The following is a 27388-nucleotide window of genomic DNA, read 5'->3' on the forward strand; positions in this document are numbered from 1 at the left end:
CTATGACAAGGTGACCCACTTCGTGGATGAGGGAAAGGCTGTGGATGTTGTCTACCTGGACTTGAGACAGCCTTTGGCACCGTTTCCCACAGCATTCTCCTGGAGAAACTGGCTGCTCATGGCTTGGACAGTTGTACACTTTGCTGGGTGAAAAACTGGCTGGATGGCCAGGCCCAAAGGGTTGTGGTGAATAGAGTTGAATCCAGCTGGCAGCCAGTCACAAGTGGTGTTCCCCAGGACTCAGTATTGGGGCCAGATCTCTTTAATATCTTTGTCAATAATCTGGATGAGGGGGTCAAGTGCACCCTCGGTAAATTTGCAGACGACACCAAGTTGAGCAGGAGTGTTAATCTGCTGAAGGGTAGGAAGGCTCTACAGAGGGATCTGGCTGGATTGATGGACCGAGGCCAACTGTATGAGGTTCAACAAGGCTCAGTGCCGGGTCCTGCACTTGGGTCACAACAGCCCCATGCAATGCTACAGACTTGGGGAAGAGTGGCTGAAAAGCTGCCTGGTGGGAAAAGACCTGGGGGTGCTGGTTGCCAGCTGGCTGAACATGAGCCAGCAGTGTTTCCAGGTGGCCAAGAAGGCCAACAGCATCCTGGCTTGTATCAGAAATAGTGTGGCCAGCAGGAGTACGGATGTGATTGTGCCCCTGTACTCTGGTGAGGCCGTACCTTAAGTACTGTGTTCAGTTTTGGGCCCCTCAGTACAAGAAAGACATTGAGGTGCTGGAGCGTGTCCAGAGAAGGGCCATGAAGCTGGTGAAAGGTCTAGAGAGCAAGTCTGATGAGGAGCGGCTGAGGGACCTGGGGTGGTTTAGCCTTGAGAAAAGGAGGCTGAAGGGAGACCTTATTGCTCTCTGCAGCTACCTGAAAGGAGGTTGTAGCCAGGTGGGTGTCGGTCTGTTCTCCCAAGTAAGAAGTGACGGGACAAGAGGAAATGGCCTCAAGTTGCACCGGGGGAGGTTTAGATTGGATATTAGGAAAAATTTCTTCACCGAAAGATTTTTCAATCATTGGAACAAGCTGTACAGGGAAGTGGTTGAGTCACCATCATTGGTATTTAAAAGATGCATAGATGTGATGCTTAGGGACATGGTTTAGTGGTGGACTTGGCAGTGCTAGGTTAATGGTTGAACTCAATGATCTTAAAGGTCTTTTCCAACCTAAATGATTCTATGATTCTGGGATTCTATTTTTTTGTCATTGAAAATCTGTCCATTGCAAAACACTCCTGAGATGCAAGCCCCTACTTCTTTGTCCCACAGCCTCTGAAAGTCCATCTACAATTTCATGGCAGTTTACTCTAGAAATTAGTATTTAATCTAGAATTCAGTATTATCTGACCAGTATACTGTATCCCTGTATTCTGACAGTGTCTGCCTTTCCTGAGACAAAGGTACTGCATTGTGCAAATCAGTTTAAAAATAAATAATAATTAAAAAGCAAATAAAGAATAATAAGCAGTATGTTCCTTTATGAATTTATATTTTTAATTTAAAGAAGGAAAATATAAACTGTTTTATAGCTGAGGACTTGAGAGTCACAAAAAGCCAATAAAATATACCAGTTTTGACGTAGAATCATATTTCTACTTTTTGCTACGTCCTTTGCATTCTCTTTGTTTTGTTTGTTCTTTGTTTCATTTATTCTGTATTGTGTTCTTTAAATGTTCTTTGTGTATTCAGTGCATGGTCAGAACTTCATAAGAATAAAATTAGCACCCATGTAATTTATCTTCTTAGGTTTATCTCAGAGCTAAATCAAGGGCAAGATTTTTTTTTAATTTCCAATACAGTTTATTATTTAAATTATTTTCTACTAGCTTTCATTTCTACTTCATGACATAATCCAGCTGAGTGGATTTTAGCCCTATTCATTTTGCTATCACCAGTACAGATTTCATTCTTCATGTTCATTTTCCAGTAGCTTTGATTCTTATACTATTTATCAGAACCCAGAGACAGGTAACTAGTTTGTGGAAGGAAAAAGAACCTGTTTCAGGGCAAGAAGACAAATCAGGTGTCCTTACTTAACCCTCTTTGTCTTTGTGCTGAAGATCTTTTCGTACTGCTATTAAAAAACCCACTTTTATATTAAAAGCCAAACAAACAAACAAAACAAACAAACAAACAAAAAAACCCAACCAAACCCAAAACATCACAGCAAACAAACAACAACCAGATGCTCCAAAAATAATGATGAATGATTATTTTGAGTTTGCATTTATGACCTACTTTTTGTAGGTCATAAAAATGGATAAATCTTGTCTATATAATTTGTCATTATTACTTTAAAAATATTAATAACTGGAATAAGTAGCTTTGAATTGAAGTTTTTTACATTTCTCAGCTGTGCTTCAGTTCCTCATTCAGAGTGGGTGTCTTTTACAAAAATGGCAGAAGGAAATAATTTGATACTTGATGTGAGCTCTTGCTTTCAAAAATATATTGTTTATTAAAAAGCGATGAATGGTCTTACTTAGATATTCAAGGCAACTAAACTCTTGAGGCTCAGTTAAAGCTCATGAAATTGTACATTCTGAAGGCAGAAAAATCTCCCTTCCCCCACTTGTAATTAGAATTAAATATGGGGAGCTGAGAACAACAGCAATGGGAGGAAGAGGAGGTTAGAGTAACAGAGTTGACTTAATTTCAGAAGCTTGAAGAAAGAGCAAATAAATTAGGCTGTTAAAATTCATTTTGTTGCAAGTTGACAGGTGCTCAGCACAGGTAATTAATTCAGTGAGTTTTAATAAACTAGAATTAGAAGCAAATAAGAAACATCTCCTAAAGCAATGGGGAAGATGTGTACCACTATCTCTTGGTGCAGACAGGTTGACATGCTGCGGTTTTCTGTGAGTGATGGGCCAAAATGTTTTACTGGTGCTGCTGCATGTGCAGGGAGGTGGCAGTCCCTTGGCAAGGGAGAAGAGGGAGGAGAGATTGTGAGTAGTCCATGACCTGGTGAGAAAGAAAAAAATGCTAATAAAGTACTTGCTAAAATTATGGCTCCCTGGCTAGAGATGTTCAATGCGCCATTTAATAACAGTCTTTGGTGAAAATTAATTTTTGTTCGTATTTGGAAATAGACTTCCCAGATATAGTGATTTCCCAAACAGGACAGTATTGTTTGTTTATTTGTTTATCAAAGGGGAAGAATACAGAAGTACATTAAAGCCAGATTTCCAGTGGGGTATTGGTCAACTGTGCTGAGCCCATGGCTGGTGTAGCTGGGAGAGGGAAGTTTCATTTGCCGGGACCGCTCTTCTGGCTGGGGGAGGAGGGAGACTGAGTTCACTTCAAGCACTGCCTGCACATGATTCTGTCATCACAATCCCACAGCGGTTGTTAGGTAGTGTTTTGAGGCTGATTTGCATCTTTCTGATGGTATGTGATGCAAATACACGGTTATATCAGTGGTTGAGACTTACCACTGGCGTTCATTAAAGGCCCCGACTGCCATTCAGAAGAGTTAGTTATAATCAGTAGTCATATATTCCAGCCAGAACGCAGATAGCTTCTAATAAAACTTGCTTCTGTCTTCTCATTTTGTGATCAACATGATCATTAACATTTCCATCACAGTTCTTTCTTCCACAACAGCCGTGTCCACATTTGTATCAGATTATCATCATCTATCTTTCTTTCAATGCAGAGGATAAATTTTGAACTAAATACTACAGTCTATACTCAGTCAGCCATAAGAGTTAGCAATGATTTCGCCAAAAAGATCAGGATTTGTGTGTATTTACATTATTTATAAGGGAAATAGTATATTCACATTTTTTTTTCAGGGTAATACTGTTTTACATATGTCTTTTCTCCCTAAAAGATTTTGTACTATTCCTCAAAAGTAATTTTATTGTCAAATTCTAATTCCAACAGATCATGATATCTTTTACAAAAGCATTTATAAGCAAGCAAATTAAAGCTGCATAGTGGGAATTCATAACATATGAGCAAGTAAAAGAAAGGACGTTTCTGTATTTTCTGTTATATTTATTGTGCTTTTCACTGAATAGCTTTCATTTTAAATAAGTATTTATTTTTCATATACAGGAAATACTACTATCAGTTAGGCTTTAACAGGATAGATTTTATGAATCCACATACTTTAGGGACATTCCCACAGCCTCCTCCAAGAGAAACTGATGCGTTATGGTCTAGACAAGTAGTCCATGCAGTGGGTGGGGATCTGGCTGACAGGCCGCACCCAGAGGGTGGTGGTAAATAGCTCTTTTTCCATGTGGCAACCTGTCACCAGTGGGGTCTTCCAGGGATCAATATTGGGCCCAACACTGTTTAATATCTTCCTAAGTGATCTGGATGATGGGATCAAGTGCACCCTGATGAAGTTTGCGGATGATACCAAACTGAATGGGGAAGTAGACACTTCATAAGGGAGAGCCACCCTGCAGGATGACCTCGATAGGCTGGAAGAGTGGGCTAACAAGAATCTTATGAAGTTCAACAAGGACAAGTGTAAGGTCTTGTACGTGGGAAAACATAATCCAGGAGTGCAGCAGGGACTGGGATCCACCTGGCTGGAGAGCAGCTCTGTGGAAAGGGACCTGAGGGTCCTGGTGGGCGACAAGCTCAATATGAGTGAACAGTGTGCTACAGTGACAAAGCAAGCCAACAGGGTGCTGGGCTGCATCAACAAGGGCATCACCAGCAGAGATAAAGAAGTCATTATCCCACTCTGCTCAGCGCTTGTCAGGCCACACCTGGAACACTGTGTTCAGTTTTGGTCCCCACTATACAGAAGAGATGTGTACAGGCTGGAGAGGGTCCAGAGAAGGGCCACCAGGATGATCAAAGGACTGGGAAGCCTGCCATATCAGGAAAGGTTAAGAGAATTGAGTTTGTTCAGCCTCGAGAAAAGAAGGCCTAGAGGAGACCTCATCACCATGTTCCAGTACTTAAAGGGTGGCTACGAAGAAGATGAAGACTCCCTTTTTACAAAATGTCAAGACAAGGGGTAACGTTACTCCTGGGGAGATTCCGATTGGACTCTAGAGGAAAATTTTCCCAATGAGAACAATCAGCCATTGGAATAATCTCCCCAGGGAAGTGGTGGATTCCCCAACATTGGACAATTTTAAGATGCAGCTGGACGGGGTGCTGGGCCATCTCATCTAGATGGTGCTTTTGCCAAGAGAGTTTGGACCAGATGATCCTTGAGGTCCCTTCCAATGTGATATTCTCTGATTCTCTGATTCTATGATCTAAACATAAGAATTAATCACAAAAACTAGGATGGAATGACTAGTGCATTTTCAAGATCTGCTGTATTTTTCTACATTCTTTGCTTTTTAAAAATAAACAATAGTTTTCTTGCATATAATTATATAGAACCCCATTCCCCCAGATTTAAATAGACACTTTGACCCAAGATTAGAAAACAAGGTGTTGGTTACATCTGTACATTCACAGCAGGAAATCATTAAGTTTTGACTTAGTGTACAACTTTTTGAAAGTTCAGAGGTTCAGAGGTTGATATCAGCTCTCAGCTATGTATTTGAGATAACTATTGGAGCAAACCAACACAATTTCAGATAAGAATCTGGGAAAATGAACACAATAGAAAATTCAAAACAAAAAGACCTGAAAGTAATTAGGAATACAAAATGAACTAAAAAACATGTGCAGTGTCATATAGTTCTTAGCTTTTCCAAATTTTTGTAGCTACCAGCCTTGATCCAACAATATATGCAAGCATCTATGTATAATTAGATTAGACACTTGCATATTTTCTCCCTAAATAGTTTGCTTAACTGGTCTTTTAGTAAAAAAATTGACTAGCCTTTTATTACGTGCGTGTAGGGTAGCCATCAGATTTCTATGCTGCATAAAGAAATAATCGTACAAATAACATCTACATTTCTCAACTATGATCTTGCACTGTTAATATTTGGTGTGTGAAAATTTTTTTTTTCTTAACCTTGATATAATTTTGACACTTCAAATTGTGATAAGGATAAATTGTGAAAAGGATAAATCGTGATAAGGATATTCTCAACTTTACTGGTGTGGTTTTGGTTCTGGGATACAATGCACACTGTATTTTATAGCCTGCAACTGGCATTTTAAGCAGCACGATGGAGGGTAGATCATCATTTATGCCAAGAAGCTCATTTATGTAAGCTACAATGTCAAGTTTAATTAAGGGCTACAGTGACAAAAGAAAGCCGGTTGCATGTGCTCAAAATACTTTTCATATGACAAATGACTGACACCCATTAAAAACAATATCCAGGGTAATTATTAAGGTTATGATACTTAAACCTGACTAAAAAGTTCTCAGGCAGTATATTCCAATAGGTTAACACTCTACGAGATTTAAATCAAAAAATCAAATAAATCAAACAATCTATTGTCTTAAATTCAGATTTGCAGTCAGGGTCTTTCTGCATGGAGGGAAGGAAAATATACATGGCAATTAGGAGCATTTGTATCCCCACATTTTCTGTATTCAGCTCTGTGAGATTTTATAATCAGTAAGTTTGTAACTTGCTTACCACAATGGCTTTATGATGATCCCTGGTCAAAGTAAATGTATAGAGAAAAATCTGGTGGCATGATTTATTTTGTGTTCTTTGTCCCTGCTCTGCACACTCAGTGTTTGGGAAAACAGTCAAAACCTCTTCTGCCTAATCCACATCAACATCTTTCTCTGTGGCAACCATACCATAAAGGGGGAGGTGATGTTAGGAATAAAGGTCAAGATGATAGAATATGACAACTCTTTGAATTGAAAAGAGAAATGAGTGTCCCTAAGTATTCAGCATGAGCTTCTCTTTGCTCCCTGCAGGGCATCTGCACCACAACCACCGCATTTTTACACTTCTTCTTCTTAGCTTCATTCTGTTGGGTTTTGACAGAAGCGTGGCAGTCATATATGGCTGTTACTGGAAAAATTAGGACACGGCTCATAAGGAAACGTTTCCTGTGCCTTGGATGGGGTAAGTCCATAAAATTCATTTCCTCAGAATCATTGGAATGAAATGTTTAATGCCATGACAATGCCAAGAATATCATCATTTTCTTCAGTAAACCTGAAAGATAGTAGACCGCATGGTACTAAAAAGAAGACTAGGTTAGGAACCTTTCCACTTTATCTCAAACTCAACCTATGCTGTTGTACACTTTAGCATTCTTTTATAAATATGTTTTAACAAAATTTTAGAAGATTTTCAGCAAAGTAATAATATCAAGAAATTAAAATAAAATAAGAAAAAACATTCACTGAATATTCATGAAGCCTCTTCCTAGTTCACTTTACAACCTGTCAAATGTACTAGTAATTTAGCTACATCAAAGTGGTGCACCGTGGGCAGAAAACAGTGTCCTCCTCCCTGCCAGTGCTTCAGAAAAACAAATCCTGCAATAGCACTGTGCTTCATTAAATGATTCATTCCATGTAAAATTAGCTTGCCCTGTCATTTTTTGTCCGGGCAGAACAGCAATATTTTGCTCATCATCTAATGGTTATTACTGTTTTGGGTTTTTTTCAGGTTTACCAGCATTGGTGGTTGCAATATCAATAGGCTTTACCAAGACAAAAGGATATGGAACAGCCCACTAGTAAGTCAATCTGAAATGATAAATTATATTTTTAATTAACAAGACTGTCATACCCATCAGGAATTACATAGCATAGTCTAAAAGCCCTACAGGTATCCATTCACACTTGGAACTGCCCTAAGAGTCACAGAGTGGGCCACAAAAGAACAAAAAGAAAACCATATGTCAGTCTTGGACTGAGCTCAGCAAAGCACCAGGGATCCTGGATTTCTTGTGAGGATTTGAAGTAGCAAGCCTTTTAGAAACACTGAGGTTTAGGTCCACTTAGACACCTAACATTAATATGCATTTACCAAAGAGAACCTTACTGTTATGGTTGGCTTTTGCCAACCTTTAAACATGTCTAAAACTTCACTGGCAAGCGTCTCTTTGGCACCCCAGTTTCTCCCCACCTAGCATATACCTCGGCTGTAACGCCCCGAGCTGCTTGGAACCAAAGCCTCGCAGAAATCTCAAAATAGCTCTCCCATCCATCCCCTCTGTCCTGGAGTGCCTGGTCCAGCCCATTTCCTGGGCAAGGAGAGACAGCTCAGGAGGAGATCCGTGTACTTCATTTGCATTTTATTAATACAGTTCCTGTTTAGCCACTTGTCAGGTTACAGTGTGTGTTTAGCGCCCTGGAAAATTCACTCCTCAGTGAGACTGTCCTTCAGTTGTCTCCTGCTGAAGAAGGAGCGTCGGCTGAGCCTCCCTCCTGCCAGCGGACTGCTCCAACATCGGAACATTATGTATGCAAGAGTGCTTTTCCTTTGGTTGTCCTGTTTGGAGCTCTCCTCACGTTGCCTGAGAAATTAAGTATGCATCTGGACAGAAAGAGAGGAAATATGAGTCTCTAGCCTGGTAATGAGGGCATTCATCAGAGATGAGGATGAGTTAGGTCAAGTCCTTGCTTCAATGAATATTTAATTATTCTCCTTCACATCATCACTGAGTGAGATCAGGATTCCCCCTCCCTGCCCTGTATGTCCCACCCTCTTGGCACATGGCGGGGGAGGCTTCAAGCCCTCTCTCCAGCACTGGGTGGGTAAGGATTCTCCTGAATATCAGCTGTAATCACTGAGGTCTTTAAATTGTGACAACAGGCGTCTTGCATTTTTTTAATGAGAAATGGCTTACCTAACTGAAGTGCTTAACTGTTGGACAGCACTTACAGCTGCCAATCATTAGTGAAAAAATGATCTTAGCCATCTTTTGGGAGTTATATTGAGGACCTGCTCCTCTGACATTTTTTCTAACTAATATGTGCTCATCTTGCTGGCTTTTTTATTATTTAGTCCTTGAACCAGGACTGGAGAACCCTTTAGGCTGTGAGAATTACAAATCACAAGATTACGATATCCAGACCCCACTGGGGATGTACCTCTGTCCCTTGCAGGATCAATCCCTTTCCATTTACTCTCTTGAAATTATTCATGTGTGACTACTTGCTTTAGTTAGTGTTGCTTCCTGCTTCCTTCCTGGGCTGAATGCATTTTTAAAAGAGCACATACTGAAATATTCAGACAAAGCAGCAAATCATTCATTAAGGATAACCTGGAAAGTAGAAAAGAGCAGGTCTCTGTACATGTAACAGCTCCTCTCCCAGGATCCAAATTCAGCTGACACGGTACTGTGGGACAAAAGCACAAAAGGAGGTGTACAAGGGACAAACAGAACCATAACGCAGCTTTCTTACCCTGTTTGGAAATACATTTCCTTGGCATTTGACATCAGAATTACATAAGGAAAACAGGGAACGCAAGGAATGCAGATTCCTCCTCCATCACCAGTTGATGTAGTGTCCCACTCTAGAAGCCAGCAAAGAATTGTGTCCCATAACAAGTGTTGGGTGGTGTAAAAGCAGAGCTCCTGTCCTGCTCCTCCTCCCATAACTAAAGCACATGTGTAAGTTTTTTAGCTGCTTACGCTATATTTGGCCTGTTTGGCTCCAATCAGTCACACACGTGCTGCCATCAGAAATGCATCCTGTGGCAAAGTATTCCTGGTCTGTAAGATGCTATTTTTGAAAATGACAGTTTCAAATGGAGAAAATTAAGAGTGAAAATGAAGGAATTTATTCCAGTCTCATAGTGCCACACATGAAGAGATTGATGGAAATGGAGAAGGCCCAAGGATCTTTGAAGCAGATCTCAGTTTCATGGAGTATACAACTGATGGGGGTGGCTTGAATTGTTCACACTTGAACCAATTCTGCGATCAACAGTCCCTGATTTCCATCTTTTTGTTTCAGTCCTAATTATTAGGCAGTTATATTACTGTATATTTAAAACTACATATAAAAATATTTCACACAGACACTTGTAGTGATATAAATACAGAAGCTGAAGGGATTTCCTAAAAATAATAAAAAAACACAGTGGCAATTTTTTAGATATTTCAGGATATCTGAAAAAGATTCGTGTGTCAGAAAGCTTGTTTCTGTGAGTCTAATAAATATTGTTGCTACCTCTCTTCAGAGGTTCAGAGCTATGAAAGCACTACTATTACAAGTTATAGTTAATAAACCTGCATGACCTACTGATGTTTACATACAGTGCTATATATTAATAAACAGTGCAGATGATAACTTCCAGGAATTCATTACATCAGCAAAAATTAAAATTCTGTCATAGTCATGCTCTCCTAAGAGAAAGAACCATTCTCCTGGAGAGCATCAAACAACTCACAAAATGTACAGGAGCAAATCTACAGATACTTCATCAATCAGGAGAATTTTATGACCATGTAACATGGTCCCATAAAACCACCAGTGGATGCTCTTAATACTAATCAATTTATATCACTTTCTGCTATGTGGAGATCAGGGAGAAAGAAGACAGCACAGGAGCACAAAATAAAAACAACTATAAAGCATAGAAAAAAGCTATCAGAGAGAAGAAAAAGAAGAGAAGAAGGAAAAAATAGTAAAAAATTTATAAGAATTGCCTTATGGTATAAGGCGGCACCTGAGAATCTGTCTTCAGAAAGTCTTCAACAGAAAAAAATTGGGAAAAAGCACATTTCAGAGTCATCAACTGACAGATATTGAATACATTACAATAATCACATCACACATTGTTGAAAATCCAGATTGTTGAAAATTCAGATTGTATAAAGATGACAACCTCTACATTTTTTCCAGCTCTGCCTCTAAAATCACTCTTTTTGAACAGCCTTTTTACTTGAGGGCATGGGAAAGGAATAATTCTCCCTTGGTCTTAAAGATTTTTGTGGTATAAACTAGTTTTATTTAGAAAACAACCTTCTTGACCCTTTTTTTCAGCACAGGTAACTGAAATTATATTTCAAATACAATATGCCAATAATTTTTATGAACTGATGTTTCTGTCTCCCAATAAACAAGAAAATTTTAATTACATATCGTAGTTATGCAGAGTGGTCATCTTCACTAAGTTCAAAAGTTCATACTGGTAGGCAAATGCACTGTGACTACATTCCTCCCACTCAGAAGCCCACGTCTCAGTCTCTCACAATAAATAACCTAGCCTTTGGAAAAATACTAAGAAAAATTGCGGAAAATTTTGAAAGCATTTTTTTTGACATTACAAAAATAAACTGGACATTATTGTTGTAGTTGTTTTTTGAGGCAGGATGTAGAATAGCCTGACATGTATTACCTTTTTAACAGTGAAGCAGATATGAACTATTTGCATCAATTTATCATTCCAGAATTTAGCACACTGATGCAGTTGAGTTCGTGTGGCAGATTTCACATAGCTTCATTGCAACGGGAAACGCTTTTATTCTTTGCAGTTAAAATTCCAGCCGTAACAGACCGTTAATATTATGATGTGCTTGCTTTTAATTTACGTGGTTTTCAAAAGGACAAAAACAGTACTGGAAAATAAAGAAGATATGTATGATTCTGATGTGAATGTTTCTGGATGTGAGATCCAAGTAAATGACTTGAATGCATATACTTGAGTTTTCTTATATGTAGGTGTGATCATGCATTCAAATAAACATGCAGTTCTTTGAATGTGTAATCACTGGGAAAATAGCACAGCTGCATTTACTTCAGCATGTGAAGATCCTGATCTTTTGCAGATATGGAAAGCTTCACATCATGGTGTATCAAATATTTAGAAGTTGATTCTGTAAGTGCTCTGTGTTTGGAAATGTGATGGTTTTCAGTGAAAGCCCTGATGCAGTATGACAAACTCTGCAAGATTAGTAGCTCACAGGAAAATACAGTTTTCAGATGCTTTAAAACATACATTTAAATTGTTTGCAAAATATTCCAGAGAATACAGAACAGTTAGATCATATATGATTTTTCTTTAATGAGACTATTGTCTGTCAGACCAAGTTCTAATAGCAATTACTAAATGACATGAGAAGCTTTGTAGAAACCTGCTTTTTTCTGAAGTACTATATTAAAGGTACTTGACCTTTAATTGCTTTAAGTATAGAACCGTCAGACATTGTAAGCTGGAAATGGTTCTAGATACCTACCTGGCATGTCCTGTTCAGTTAACTCATCATACATGGTTAGAGGAGAGTCAATAAAGATTTGCAAACCTATTTTCTATTGTGCTTTTAATATATTTTAGGCATTTCAGTATATGTATAATTCACAATAACACTTTTGAAACATTAACAATTGATAATGGAAATACCTTTCAACTGTCTACATCATCATATCAGCAAAGTAATTATTTTTCGTGCGTGTGTATGAATCTCTATGTGTAGGACTGAACATACACTGGAAGAATCTCATGCTGTAGTAATTATTAATGCTTTCTTGGCAATGTGTTATACTTACTTTTAATTTGTGTTAGTTCTTCTCTAACGTTCTTTCCAGCTGTTGGCTGTCTCTTGAAGGAGGACTACTTTATGCTTTCGTTGGACCTGCAGCTGCTGTTGTCTTGGTAAACATTAAGATAATTTCCAGTATTTTCATATGAAATGATGGAATGTGCTGTTTAAATTATAAAAGCTTAGCTATACAGTACCATTACATTTTGCTGTAATGAGCTCAGTACTGTTTAAGATACCTTCCGTATTTTGAATGCATGATTCATTTAATTGTATCACTTCTTTATACCAGTTATCTCTCCGTGTTTACCCAGTAAGCTGTGAAAGAATAATGTAATGAAAAAATACTGAATAGCGGCACAGAAAACTTGTTACAGGCATCACCGAGTTATTATCAGTAGCATCTACGCAGTTGGCACTGCCTTGTGAAGTTCACTGACAGTCTTGATAGAGTGCTGCTTGGCAGTGTATCGCTGTGCCAGCAAAAGCAACAGGAGGAGAGGAACCAGCCAGCAAGTTCTCCATGGCTACTGCTTTTGAAGGCAAAGAAAAAAAATCATCATAGCTGGCAAATGTTACTCATTTGTGTATTAATCTTTCATATCTCTGGAAATGTATTTAGGTGTAGGATTCACTTTGCCTAATTGTTGACATCTGCAATGTAGATTTCTGCATTTAAGCTAGTTATCCCAGCCATATTTCATTGTCAGTGGAGAAGAATATGCACTTTTAGGGCTCAAACCATCAGAAGTATTTCAGATGTCTACTTTAGGGTAAGATGAATTACATCCTGCATGTGCCATCGGCTATCAGTCATCTGCTCTGCAGTTTGTATGGATTTTTTACAATAATGTGTTTAGCATTTTTCCCTTACAGATTTTGAATCTAATTCTTCTTTCCACTCCACCAATTTTATACTAGGATAGCTCTATCAACACCAGTTATTTCCCTTGCAAAAGGGAATCGGTCTTAGTAGTCATCAAAGATATAGCCATTTAGCTACATAAATTTTCCTGAAATGGATGTTTACTACTCCCATAGAGTTTGTCTCATCATTGCCTGGAGTCAAGCCAGGATCCTTTTGTACAACTCACAGTCCCTGTCGTGGTAGAGGAGCCAAGAATGTTTACATAAAAGCCAGTCATAATTTTCACATGGAACTGTATGTTCTCTGTGTAATTGGCAAGCTTTGTTCAGAGATGTTTGAAGTTCACAGTCGCGGTTTGCCCTACCGTTAGCGAGTAGCTGTGGAAGGAGCTGTTCCGTGCAGCCACTTCAGCCTAAGTGTACGGAGCAAAAGAATTACATAACATCAGCTGAAAAATGTAAATGCTGAAAATAAAGTGGTAATAACAAAAGCTGGAAAAGAGTTGCCAGGACAGACTGGCAACAATTAAGTATTTTGGCACAGGTCTGGAAAAATCTATTTGAAAGGAAAAAAGGATTACCCTTTTCTAATAAAAAACCCCCCAAAATAAGGAACATTTATTTAATAGATTCAAAACTTAGTATTACCTCTTTGCAGGCCATGCAGAGACAGGTCCATAGAGTTCAGTTCAATAATACAAATGGATAATAACAGTCATTAAGTTGTCCATTAAATGCCATTAGTATGTCCACTGAGTGCCAAAGTCTGACTGCTGAAACACTTGAATTTTTTTTTAGGTTAGGTCTTCAACCCATGTATGCGATCATAACACCATTTACTTTAATGGAGCTAAACAGACACCCCAGGCATTCCTCTGGCCCACAAAAAAAAAAAAAAAAAAAGGAAATTGCATTCAAACAAGGCTCAAGACTGGCATTTTGGTGAATGACGTAGACAGTGGCTAATGTGGAGGAGGATATAGAAAACCACAAGCTGGTTCTTCATCAGTGGGAAGACCCACATGGCCGTAAATGCTTAGTAAGGAGCACAGTTACGGTCATCCCATGCTCTGGCCAGCTCTTCCCTGTGCGCACAACTCAAATGCAGTGGTTTTCCTGGAATAGGATGTATCGTTGCAATTAAAACTGAGGAAATATTAAAGCTGTAGTACTCAAGCTTCTGGCCAGCAGACAGGTACGCATACTACTTGATACCAGTCATAAATCAAGATTCAAAAATAAGCCTGTTGCGGTGTGCGTATGCGTTTCCCATTTGAGAATACACACTTTTGGTGTGCTCGGAGACAGTGTTACCCAATTTGTGATGGAGTACTCAGGCATTTTGCAGGCCTGTAAGAGCCTTTTTCTGAAGTAACAGGATAAAGTCTTTTCATTCAGGCACTGAAAGATCAACTGTTTGTTTTCTGTTTGACAGGTCAACATGGTGATTGGCATTTTGGTATTTAATAAACTTGTTTCCAGAGATGGAATCCTAGATAAAAAGCTCAAACACAGAGCGGGGTAAGCAACAATTGGGTTATTTTAAAGCATATTAAAATTGTATCACCAATTTTCAATTACAGAGATTCACCAAAAATGCTTTTGATTGTGCTTTGAACTTTTATATCAGTGTAACAGTGTGTCTAACAGATTCCATTCATCTCAAAAGCTGCTGTTGCATTATCCTGAGGGATGCAACTAAACAAACTAAACATAATAAAACACAAGTACAACAGTATTAAGTTAATAATAATAATGAGGATTAAACAAATCTGAGCAGAGGTTTCACAAGAATGCCACACGTAAAGTTGTTGCAGTTAGGAAAACAGTTTTATGAACTGTGTGTACTGAAGGAACTGATTTTTTTGTCTAGCTGTCAACTTTAATTACTATGGTGGGAAATGTTACTTGTTTCTGTAAACTGTTATAAACTGTATTTTACAGCAATATATGCCTTACTGAGGTCAATGCTATTCTGCCATTCTAACTATGTGAAGAATTTGCCTTTGTTCTTACATTCATATCTACATAGACGTATGTTCCAAATTAGTGTAACAGAATTTCAGAGTAAAAAAAAAAGTGTTTTAAAAGTAAAAAAAAAAAAAGAAAAAAGGTAAATGGAAATTCTGTGTTGTTGATTATTTACTTGCATTTACATTCAAATTCTGTTTGTTACCATGAGAAGAAAGGATCATGCCAGTGGTGGTATCAGAAACTGTTTTTCAGTGTATGACAATGATTTGAAGTACTGCAGTGGCAAACCTAGATTCATTGTGTATCGGAGAAAAATATTTCACAAGTGCATCTTCACCTTTTTAATGCTTATGAAAGTATATTTGAAGTTTTTTACATTTTTTACATTTTTTACAGCTACATGCTCTAGTATTGTCTTTCGGGCCAGCTTGTAGATAACACCAACAATATCTGCATTTCTAGAAATGATAAACAATGATGTGTTTATTTTACTGTGTATTACTGCTATGGGTAAATTTATTACAGCTTCACTTTGAATTATTTTACCATTTCAGTAACAGTAGCATTCCTAGTAAGTTCAATTCATTGGTAAGATGAGCAAATTTTTGAGAAATACTTCAGCTGGTGTGATTTGCATTTAATATTAATTCAATTAAATCTTTCTGGTTTTCAGCTCTTTCGCCATTATTCTGACAAATATGTACCAAAAGCTTTCATTTTGTTTTTTCTCTTTTTTTCCTCTCTTTTGATTAGAAAATATTAATTTCTTAACTTTCCTTTTGTCTACGTTGCTCCATCAACACTCTTAACTGTGTAATAACACTGATGAAATCTAGAATATTAAAAAACTACCCAAATTATTTCAAGAGTCATAATAACTTGGTAATCACCAATTCAAATTCACATCTGCTCTAATTCCAGTGATTTAAGGAGCTGGAGCAGCCACAGATTTGTCTTTGTACATTTTCTAAGGATATCCAAGCTTAGATTTAACTACATCATTATTTTTTTTTCAGCTACTCAATTGTTGACTATAGATATCTATTTGCTTATAGTATATTTTCCCAATGAAACAAATAACTTGCTTTCTAACAGCGCGCAACTTAGTAAAGAGGTATTTTATTTTAAAATAAATGGATAAAGAACTAGAAATTATTCTGTCAGAAACAATCCAGCTGTTCTGGGAAATCATGTAAATACCATAATCAAGAAACAAATCTTAACTGTTTTGATAGTATGAGATGGTGGCTTGGCAACAGCATTCTTTGATACTACTTGGCAGATGAAGAGTCTTGAGTCATTCTTTGGGGCATAGAAGTCGGTGCAGCATTTGACCTCCAGTAGAAAGGCGATTGTTCACTCATTTCTCAGATCTCTCCTGCCAGCCATACACAGGAAGGCAACTTCATTCTTTCTGGCAAACCTTCGACTTAGGCCTATCAAAAGTTCAGTCGCAGAAACCATTTATGTAGGATTTAAAGCAGTGAATGGGGCAAAATATACTAACTCCATATGGTTTTTTTCTACTTTAATAAGCATATGGAGAATCAACAAGTGTCTTGATGGATATCAATCATTTTCCTGGCAAAAGGGGTAGCACACATATATGCGCTGCCAGAAGGATTATATTTGGTCTATATATACGTCAAGTTCTGTTATTTGCAAGTTCCAGAACAAATCTATAGAGGTAAAGAGAATAATCCAGTCCGATAATGTTGAAGTATTGCCAAGCAAAGATTGAAAGTATTTTCCCAAGCTTAGGTTAAGCTTACCCAAGGCATTTTTTTTTAGTTCATTCATTAATGCAGATCTTTAACTGGTGTAAACTGATGGGAATTCACTAAGTTCTTTTCATAGCCCACAATCACTTTATACAAGGTCATGGTTCTCACTGGTTTTTTTATGGAAAAAAATGTATTTTTATGGAAAATATACTGCAATTTTTTCTATTGAAAGTCATCATTTGGTTTATCAAAATGGAAACCGCTGGAGTTCAATGTTGTTTTGGGCAGCATGTTAAAAATCTTGTGAATGCTGGGTTTGGCAACAAAAAGGAGTTCTGTTGATTGAAATAACAGGGAAAAAATGAAGTATTTCCTTTTGCTATGTTGACCACTTTCCAGCTGGGAATAGGTAAAACACCCTTCCTGTTGCATCCCAGTCAGCTATGGTTTTTCCTGGTTCTGATAGTAGGAAGAGAAGGAATAGCAAAAGTCTTTATTTAGTTGACTCAGGAAGCTGAATGCATGCTGTATGTAAAAGAAAATTTAAATTCCAGGTTTTGCCCTTTAACTCTTCTGACAGGTGCCGAGGTACAATTGTCCATACAAAATGCTTTGAGCTTAATGCTTGTGTACTGTGTTTTATTAAAATGCAAAACAGGTCACCCTTGTTTTAGTACCAATTGATATTTATTTCATCAGATTCCATACATTTCAAGCCCTGTATTCAGACCTTCATATGGCATGAATAAAATCACAAATCTGACTACACAGTACGCCCAAACTGATTTGATGCTTGAAGAAATTTGGCAGGCTTCTTTCCCTATTAATGCTCTGGAATTGTACATACTTCATACTCCTCCTTTAAGTGTCCTATACTCTTTCTCAAGGAAGTTTAGATACAACAGTCTTTTAACAGGTCTGAATAGAGGGATTTCACTTTGTGTGTCTATCCTAGCACGTGCTTATGTTTACTTCAGTGTACTGAGCAGTTTTGATCACTTGACATTTGGGGCCTTTTTTAGCTTAAATTGAAGAAATAGAGTCTGCATGAAATGAAGCCCCATAGCATTAACATTTAAAGCTAATAATGTAAAGTACAAAGTACAGTTTTGCAACAACATAGAGCATTCATCCTGAGTAAGTCTACTTACTTTTTCTGCATGACGTCATATTTAAAAGCTAAATTTCAGTAGCAACGTTTTTTGGTGACAATTCAATATTTTGTTCTTTTTGTGGGTGTTCTGTTTGTTTGCAGTCAGATGAGTGAGCCTCATAGCGGTTTGACGCTCAAATGTGCCAAGTGTGGAGTAGTTTCAACAACAGCTTTGTCAGCCACCACCGCCAGTAATGCCATGTTAGTCCTGATCATTTACATCTTCTTGTTACAAATCTTATACAGTGCATGTGAGACAATAGTTTGATGATGACAACTGTGTTTGCTAACACTGTATAGAGTGCTGAGCACATTTAAATACTTTTTAACAAAAAAAAAAAAAAAATTGCAACTGTGTTTATTAACTGAATACAGGATATTCTTTAGAACATAAAGTACCGACACTGTTACATTCTTGTCTGTGATTTTCAAGTTAACTTGATAAAGTGCCATCCTTAAATATGCTTTATTTTAATAGTGAGCTTTTAATCATTTTTTACAATATTACAGTGCAGCTTTTCTCTTTCCTTTGATAGGGCATCCCTTTGGAGTTCCTGTGTGGTGTTGCCACTTCTGGCCCTGACCTGGATGTCTGCAGTTCTGGCCATGACAGACAAAAGATCAATATTATTTCAGATACTTTTTGCAGTATTTGATTCATTACAAGGCTTTGTTATTGTCATGGTCCATTGTATTCTCCGAAGGGAGGTGAGGAATGGCTTCCCAGTTTTCTAAAAGGCTGTGTTCCTGTTAATCTCTCAACTGCTCTTTAATGTTATATACAGTTTGCTCTGTGGAAATACATTTCATAGAAAGAGAAAAGTATTTTATGGTGAGGTGTAGAGGAACAAAGGAAAGCGAGAGGGGGAAGATCAGTTAATTCCAGGTGCAGAATATCAGTTTCAGTGTAAAACTGTACCCATTTAATTAAAGCTGGCTGTTAATCTATCCCAAGTTCAGTTTATTTTTAAGTGTTAGGCTTTCCCAATTTTGTGAGTATTGGGAAATACTGACATGAATGCCCTTTTCTTGAAGAACAAAAGCTATAGATATTTACAGCCTCTGAAACTGATTCAATCACAAAATTATTTCTGCTTATACTGTCTCTGAAGGAGGACACAAGGAGATGAGGTGTTATGTTGGTGAAGATCTACCCTTTCAGTTCTACAAACTCAAGTTTTAAGGTAACATACTTAAGTTATGGGGACAGTGAGGATGAAGACAGATGAATGCTTTGAGAACAGCAAGGAAAAGCTAGTACCACTTCAGGACTAAAAAAGCAGGAAGATGTTTCAGGAAAGGTTTATTGTCAGTGCTGAGTGAGGAAACTCACACAGTGGTTTCCCTTTCCACCTTTCGCACCCTTTAAACATTGAAACTCGCTATATTCCTGAAAAAGAATTATGAGTGACATCATAATTTATTTCAATCTTTCAGTAGTTTACTACTTTGCATGAACTTTATATCACTATCCTACACAGTATTATCTTATCAAGGAACTAAACGTAATTCTCTTATCAGAGAATTAAGTTTACAAATTTAAGGAAAAAACTTATCAATAACTTGCAGAATATAATACCTTCCATAGTGCTGATTCCATCCCACTTTATTCAAGTTGTTGAGGCTATGAAATTTTTTTTCTCCTTAGTTTATCATCTTTCATAGGGGAAGAGGCTTAGATCCTTTAATACCTTTTCTCTTCTCTTGTCTTCTCTTCTCTTCTCTTCTCTTCACTTTTTTCTTTCTTTTTTTTTTACTCAGGATAAAAATATGTGCAGAATAAGAGATACTACTCCAGACAAATCTATTTTATGTAGAACTGTCTTGCTATCCCCTTATTTTCTACAGCATTTTCTTTCCCCATATAATTTTCATCTGTGAAAGAGGGTATTCTCATCTGTAGAACTGAAAGCCACTATTTCACATATTCTTTTAGTAAAATGGTAAGACACTGTAACTATTTTTACTTAAGATTTTGGTTGATAGAATGGCAGTTCCATAGTGGTTTTCCTGGCTATGAAATCTGTATATAATTGTATACACTAATTAGTCTGGAAAGGGCATACCATCTCCCACTTACTGAGGATCCATTTTTATTTTAAAATATGTATCTTTAGCTCAAGGTTGCAGATGAAACCTTCAAAAATGAAGCAGTATAAAAAGCATTATCTTTCATAGAATCATTATTGAATCAGAATACTGCAAGTTGGAAGGGACCCATAAGGGTCATCAAGTCCAACTCCCTGCTCATCACAGGACTACCTTAACATAAACCATATGAAAAGAGGGTCATCCAGATGCTCCTTGAACTCTGACAGCCTTGGTGCCATGGCCAATTCTCTGGGGAGCCTGTTCCCGTAACCAACCACCCCCTCAGTGAAGAACCTTGTCCTAATGTCCAATCTGAACTTCCCCTGATGAAGTTTCGTTCCATTTCCTCATGTCCTAGTTCCGTTTCCTTGTGTCCTTCATGAGGATGTAGAGAGGTTGCAACACATAACTGGTTATCAGTCATTGATTTCATGAAAAAACAGACCAAAAGCCATGAGAAATTTCAAAGGTAACATAGCATAGCACTCTATAAAATAAAAAAATTCAGGCATTAAAGCCTGCCTCAGTGTAGTAATGCAGTTGTTTATTTGGAAAAAAAAAATATTTTGACCGCTTAAGATGAAATTGAACAGGCATTTACCCACAATGCCCCAAGCCTTGAATTCAAGACAGGTTCCCTAATCTAATGACAGCTATTTGCTGTAAATGCTTTATTCCCATGGAATACTTCAGTACTGTTGAACATCTCATGGAAGCGTTCTTGTCTGACCCTACTCACAGGCAGGATTGTGGTGATAGAGATGGAATTAGTCTTTTCTATAAGTAAACTCAGTTTTCAAATTGGTATGGTACCTTGACTTGAACCACTTTTAAATCACTGGTTCTAGTGCAAGTAATATGCAAAATATCTGCTTATAAAGATGTTTATATGGGAATTTACAATCTTATTTGTTTGTGTGTAGGCAATCAGCTAGTTATGGTTTATTTTATTCACTGGTCTTTTAGCAAATCACATATACATATATCATCTAACTGCAAAGAATCATTACTTCATTTAACTACTTAAAGGAGTTGTTTCCGTAAGCCAGTCTTGGTATTTACACTTCCTGGTCCTAACATTTACATTCTAGAAGAAAAGCATTTGATAAAACAGCTAATCTACCTATCTGAATGGTATTTTAAAAAATTACCTCATGAGAAGATTTCCCAATGAAATTTCTCCCCAAAAAGCACATAGATTTGATAAGGTCATCCCTTATCAAAAAGGAGAAGGAGTTTTTTCTTCAGTCATGACAACTTAGGCAGAAGTAAATGTTCAATTTATTGTACAATCCACTAATCAGTGGCTTGTCTCCAGTCAAGATGATAATAGTGGTGGTGGTGGAAGACAAAGAAGCCTAGGCAGATTGCTGTTTGAACTCTATTTGACAGTTTGAACTCTATTTCTATTCTTCAAGAACAGCAAAGAAGTAAAAGTTGGTGCACTTGAAACAATTTTTGTTTCAAAAAATGTGTATGGTCTGCACTGACAGGGACCAGTTTACATCAGCAAAGACATAATTGTTTACTGCAATTGTTCACTACACAGAAAGAGACATAACTCCAGTAAGTTATGTTTCAGTCTGGCTCTAGAGGGTCTGGCTTTCTACCTCCAGAGATCCTTAGGTGAGTACAAGCCAAGAGAGCGGCCATAACGCACCGTGTGCGGTGCAGTCTTTGCACTCCACAGGGTACCTCCCAGCGGAAAGAATAGGCTGATACTTTCTGTTGTCTGCAAATGCATTTTGCTCTGCCAGTGCTTGTCAGGGAAACCCTGCCAACACATTTATCACTCTTGATGACAGCTACAAAACTATCTCAGTTATAGCCTATAGATTGATCTAATATTTATAGCATGCCAGCACAGGCAAAACAATAATTCTGACTGTCAGGAATAAAAATATGGGCTGGAATATACCACCATTCAAACAAAGAAGAGGACAGCCTTGCTATACTATGCCTTTATTGTTGTTACATTACAGAAAGACATAGACTTTTAAAATTATATATATAAACCCCCCATTTTTCCTCTTAGTTATACTGATATGAACATAAATGCTAGAAACATTTTTTAGTTTCTCTAGTATGCTATACCAAAGATCTTGTGTAACAAGGGCTGCATTAAGAAGCCAAGACATACAGCTAGAAGAGAACTAAGTGATGTGTCGTTCTATTCCCGCCCTCCATCGATTCAGAGTCTTTTGGAAAGACATTAAATCTTTCTATATTTTCATTTCCTAACTTCTAAGATACATATAATACTTCTTAAGCATGAAATCTCTTATAGACCATTTGGAAATTAGGAGAGGAAAATGCAATATAAGAGTTAGGTATTATTGCTTTATGTTGTCTTCTTAGCCCAGAGACCCTAGTCTGTTTGGGGTTTTTTGTCCTCTTCTTGCTGCTTAAATACCTAATTGGGCATTGGAAGATGGTGAGGTATGTCTCACAGAAGAGGGAATGATAGCAGAGCTTAGTGCTGAAGCTTCTCCCTCAGAGCAAAACAGTTTGCCTGACCTGCTTGAACACAAGATGCTCTAAAGCTAATTTTAATCACACTGAGTAACTCCTGGTGATGGGAGGAACCCACATGTATTTTCTCCTTTTGCTATGCTCTGCTGACTAGAGAGCATTTGGATTAAATGCATCGTTGGCGTCTTAAGCCCACATTTCTGTATTGCAGGAGAAAAATAAAGAGTACATGAGTAGAGAGAGGGTAAGTTATAAAAGCTTGGAGTTGGTTACTGTTGCTAAGGAAACCACTTCCCTGGTATCCGCACGTTCATCACATCTGTCTCTCCTGCTCTGCCTGGCTCTAAGGAAATCTTGTAACTTGATGTTAAAAGGCAGAGGGGGGAAACAAAATTATGTTTCAAAGTAAAATGTAAAGACAGCACAGTCTCTACATATTCAAACAACAAGTTTGAACATGGAGTTTAGAAAAATAAGCTGATATTTAGAAAGCTCAACCTTTTTGTTTCTGACTTGTGTGAGGACACCTAGAAGTTGCAACATATGTCGATATGATGGATACAGCTACATTTGACATTCTGTTAACATGTTCAAATCATATGCTGCTTGCACTTCAGAAACATTGTAAGAAACATGCACATTTAAGAGGATCCTAACGTCAAGATTCACCACTTTAATACAGAAGGTAGTGGAAGTAGGACATGAGATTCCTGAGATCTCTGGAGCTACCTGAACTGGGGATTCTTGGAGTCTCAAAACTAAGGAGGCCCACTGCAGAAAGTGAGATCACACAGTATGTTCTGAAGTATGTTCTTTGGGGTCAAGCATCAGGAAGTTTGAGATGAGATTCAGCACAGCTGGGGATGCTTTTTTTTTTTTTTTTTGCAATTCACTGTGCCAGTGCTTATCCAAGAACATAAAACTCCTAAGTGCGACCTGACTTCAGCATCAATAAAGTGAGAGAAGACTTGGATTAAATTTGCAACAACTGGGAGGTGCCAAATTAAATTAACATCAAACACATGGCAAAACACAGCAAGTGTAGTGCCTAGAATCAGAATCTGAGTCATGACATAGGTCAAGCACACTTTACCACATGTGGGAAGTCTTGGTGTTTTGAAATTAATCCAAACCTTCCCACCTTGCTTAATTCTTCTTTCTGCTCTATATTAGTCTTCCTCCACCTGCAACAGTCACTTATCAAGACTGCACTCTTACTTCTTTACTGGTTGAACACTTTAGAATAATGTTTTTAAATTACAAAAATAAATAATTTTTTCTCTACTTGTCTTCCCTTTTGTGAAAGCTCTTAAACAGCTTGCAGTAGAATACAACGTATTGAAAGGGGACAGCTTTTCATCGGCAACATTAATGAATTATCCTCTTCTGCTGTTCACAAAATGTCCCTGAGTAGAATACGATTTTCTCCTTTTTAATTATTCTGAATAAGGCATCAAGTAATTTCGACAGATAATAAATGGAATGTAGATTTTTTGTAGGCATTTCATTGAGAGTACTTTCATATTCAAACAAGAAATGAAACTAGTTTGTTTTGACTGGAGGTCACCCAATTAAGTTCCTGTTTTCCAAGTCACATCTTGCAATCAGGTTGCTAATATGGACACTTGCATTTCTGGAACCAAAATTCACGTTTTAAAGCTTTCCATTCCAAAAGTTGCCTTGCTGGCCTTACTGTACATGTGAGAAAGCAGCAAAATGTGTTTGCATTCTACTGTCAGCAAACAGGAACTGCATTTTTCTTTTGCATGTGACTCTCTGTTGAGCCACATCTTTCTGACAAAAGTGTTGCATTATAATATTTCTTTAGACATATATTCTGCCCAAAATCAAAGTAAACATAGCCTTTCCTATGAAAAAATAATTCCTCAAATATATTTGTGCTTTAGGGACAAGTCTTCAAATTTACTTTATGGATGATATTAGTAAAACAGTAATTTCTGAGAAGGACCTTTGTTTTTTTAGTTTCAAGAAACCAGACTCTGTGCAAACAGTCCACTTTTCTTCTTGTGCTCACACTGAAGATATTTATCTGAAGAGTTTTACTCCTAGAAAAGATACCTCAGATTCCCTTTATATGGAGTTAGAGATTATGATTGGAATCAGTAACATCTTTTGAATCAACTTATTCTTTAAAGTGTAATTAGGAGAGCACTATGTATCTGATTATACTAACTGTTAAGGACTGTATTGCAAGAATCTTACATTTGTCAAGCAGAAGATATGTTTGGTTTTGCAATGGTTAATATATCTATTAATCCTGCTATCAGAACCGTACCAAACTGAATGAGAAGACAAAGCCAAATGCTATCACCCAAACAAGATTTGACTTGAGTACCAAATCATCACTGACTACTAGTTAATTCTGTCCATCTAATTCTGTGGTCTCGATGTGATAGATTGACACTGCAGCAGCCACAAAATGTAGCAAATGTATGAAATAGCAGAAATAAACATTTATGTTTACTGCTTCTGATTTATTAAGTGTGCTAAAGAAAAGTCATGCATTGTATTCCATACAGTTTAGTTTAATCTTAAGTAGGAGTAGAGTACATGACATTACACAAGAATCAGTATAAGATATTGTTTTCACAGGTTCAAGATGCATTCAGATGTCGACTGAGAAATTGCCAGGATCCAATCAATGCAGATTCTTCAAGTTCTTTTCCTAATGGACATGCTCAAATCATGGTTAGCTTTTACTTTCTTCTTTGATTATTAATTTAGTGTTCCTATCCAAAGAAAAAGCTTACAGTATTGTACGTGGCAAGTATGCACAGCTGAAATGCAAACACAATTCTTTAAATGTAAATCTGTTTAGGTCATTATCTCTTGCTTAAATGTCTTAGCAAGTTTTAAATTATTGGTTGGATCATTTAGTGGAGCACAGTGAATTATTGTCTCCAACCAGTGTTCTTTATGACAAAGTTTCTTACATAAGAGAATGAGGAAATAATCTAATAATATATCATGACTATTTCTACTGTTGGTGTGATGAGCACTGATGCATTTGAAAGGCTTCCCTTCATGAGGCCTTCCTCTCAAGCTAAGTCAGACAGCAAGAAAGTGTTAGGGATTCTAGAGGGAGAATCTATTTAGTGGCTTGCATTAAGGAGGAAGTGAAAGTCTCAGTACGCCAGTTTGGATTTACTAATTCTGTTTGGGAGTATATTAAGACAAAATATTGGTCCCTTCACTTTCAACAACAGTTTCTCGTTGACTATAATGGGGACAGGACCAGGCCCTAAAAAAATGCAAGGCTCAGCAAATAGATGCCCTTCAAAAATGATGACTCAAAAAGAATCCAATGTTTGGACTTCAGAAGCAAGAAGGAGATCAGTTTTATTAAATATTTTTCATATAATAAACTTTTTGTGGAAATAAAAACATAATTAAAAATTACTTGAATTCTCTAACAGAATAAATAGTTTTGTTTAACTGGGAAAAGTGTGCTTGGATTTTTCAACTGTTAAAATTAATTCTTAGCTCTTATAATTTGTTTTTGCCCCATGAAATAAAAAAAAGTTGTTTTCAGGGAGTACAAAGTTTATATGATTACATTAATAGCAAGGATGGACAGAATGTTATATAACAAATAACCACTTCATAACAAATTAATGAAGTTTCAGGCAGGGTGGACTAACTGGATTGCACTTATTTAGAGTAATTTGTATTGCAGGCTATCTTCCATACTTCTGTTTATAAAAATGCTATGAAAAGCTTCCTTAAAGATGATCCTTCAATGAGATGTAGAAGTTACTCTTCCATATACATAAAAAACTATACACTGTATCGTTTTATTAAAATTCTATACTCTACTTCCACCTATTTTATTTTATTTTTTCTGGTCAGGCAGCATACTTTGAAAACCACCCAGTTATACTTTAGGAAACTTTGTAAAGCTCTGCTGTTGTAAAACAATACACTTCACCTTCTCAGCAACAAGAAACCACTTTTAAGAGACTATGACTCTGTAAGTAGGACATTTCGGAAGCGTTAGTTGGCAAAAAGGTATTGTGGTTTAGTTTTCAATTAATAATTGTTGTCCTGTTTTGTTGTTTCTTATTACAGACTGATTTTGAAAAGGATGTGGACATTGCTTGCCGGTCAGGTAAGAACATCAAGAGACTCTTTAATCAACAAAAAGAAGTCTTGTACTACCTCCTTGTAAAGTGAAAAACAGAAAAATATCAGGGTTTATTTGTTTACAGCACATATTTATAAATGTAAGCAAAAAAAGTGATGCCACTGTACGAATACATTTATTTTATTTTCTTACAAAAGCCTTTTAGTGAAATTCAGCAATTGGGAAGCAGCCAAAGGTGTGATTGTCTATTAGAAAGCAAACAGTTTTGGAAAGAAAATCAGTCTTAACACACAAATCTTTCCTTGCCCTGGTACACAAGCAAATGTGAAACAGTCATTTTTCTATAAAAAAAAAAAACCAACTAATATAGCGTATCTTAACAGCTATGTGTATGAAGGATGCATCAATTGGTGTTAGTTTTAAAGAGGGTAACTTTTTTAGGACTCTAAGTGAAATCAATGGTAGCTTAAGCAACATGGTGTCAGGAAAATGAAATTTGATTACACTTTACTGGAACAAGTTGAGGGTTTTTTTAAGACATTTCAGTAGCATGATCTTTAATTAGTCAGCTATGTCTGTTTCCACATATTACAAATAACACATTTCAAGCAATTTATTTCCCAACTTTGCTTAAATAAAAAGTACAGTGTAAA

At 37.1% G+C, this 27388-nt stretch overlaps 1 protein-coding gene across 5 annotated transcripts in view; it reads left to right on the plus strand.

The window, feature by feature from the left end:
- Positions 1-27388, plus strand: part of ADGRB3 (adhesion G protein-coupled receptor B3) — a 472696-nt gene that overhangs the window by 421325 nt on the left and 23983 nt on the right. For all 5 annotated transcript variants that reach the window (XM_075747416.1, XM_075747418.1, XM_075747419.1 and 2 more), the window contains 8 exons: positions 6819-6969; positions 7522-7591; positions 12396-12462; positions 14652-14737; positions 18170-18268; positions 18604-18775; positions 25244-25339; positions 26720-26759. In XM_075747416.1, the coding sequence (XP_075603531.1) occupies positions 6819-6969; positions 7522-7591; positions 12396-12462; positions 14652-14737; positions 18170-18268; positions 18604-18775; positions 25244-25339; positions 26720-26759 (781 nt within the window). The remainder of the gene's footprint in view (positions 1-6818; positions 6970-7521; positions 7592-12395; positions 12463-14651; positions 14738-18169; positions 18269-18603; positions 18776-25243; positions 25340-26719; positions 26760-27388) is intronic.

This window comes from Balearica regulorum, chromosome 3 (assembly GCF_011004875.1).
Source record: "Balearica regulorum gibbericeps isolate bBalReg1 chromosome 3, bBalReg1.pri, whole genome shotgun sequence".
In the NCBI taxonomy this organism is placed as follows: Eukaryota; Metazoa; Chordata; class Aves; order Gruiformes; family Gruidae; genus Balearica; species Balearica regulorum.